This window comes from Camelina sativa, unplaced genomic scaffold (genome assembly GCF_000633955.1).
Source record: "Camelina sativa cultivar DH55 unplaced genomic scaffold, Cs unpScaffold06904, whole genome shotgun sequence".
NCBI lineage: Eukaryota > Viridiplantae > Streptophyta > Magnoliopsida > Brassicales > Brassicaceae > Camelina > Camelina sativa.
Window position 1 is genome coordinate 1 of NW_010927979.1, and position 483 is coordinate 483.

The following is a 483-nucleotide window of genomic DNA, read 5'->3' on the forward strand; positions in this document are numbered from 1 at the left end:
CTCATACAATGAGGTCTAGACTTGGTCCTACAATGCCGCCACCACCGATTAATGTGAGGAATACGATAGACAGAGCAGACTGGAGTAATCGCCAACCAACTACAACACCTGGAAGAACACCAACTAGTGCAACACCTTCTGGAAGGACACCTGCTCTGAAGAAGCCAAAGGCCAACGAACCAAATAAAAGAGATATGACATATGAGGAGAAGCAGAAGCTAAGTGGCCACTTGCAAAACTTGCCTCCAGATAAACTAGATGCAATTGTACAAATTGTTAACAAGAGGAATACTGCTGTGAAGCTACGGGATGAAGAAATTGAGGTTGATATTGATAGTGTTGATCCAGAGACCTTGTGGGAGTTGGACAGATTTGTAACCAACTACAAAAAGGGCTTGAGCAAGAAAAAGAGAAAAGCTGAGCTAGCTATTCAAGCTAGAGCAGAAGCCGAGAGGAATAGCCAACAACAGATGGTAGTTATCC

General features: G+C 43.7%; 1 protein-coding gene across 1 annotated transcript; it reads left to right on the forward strand.

Annotated features, from left to right (window-relative positions):
• Positions 1 to 6: 6 nt before the first annotated feature.
• Positions 7 to 473, forward strand: LOC104764152 (transcription factor GTE4; the record flags this gene model as incomplete). The annotated part of the gene is made up of 1 exon (XM_019243046.1): positions 7 to 473. A coding segment is annotated over exon 1 (465 nt), but the record flags the coding sequence as incomplete, so codon positions are not given.
• Between the last annotated feature and the right edge of the window lie 10 nt (positions 474 to 483).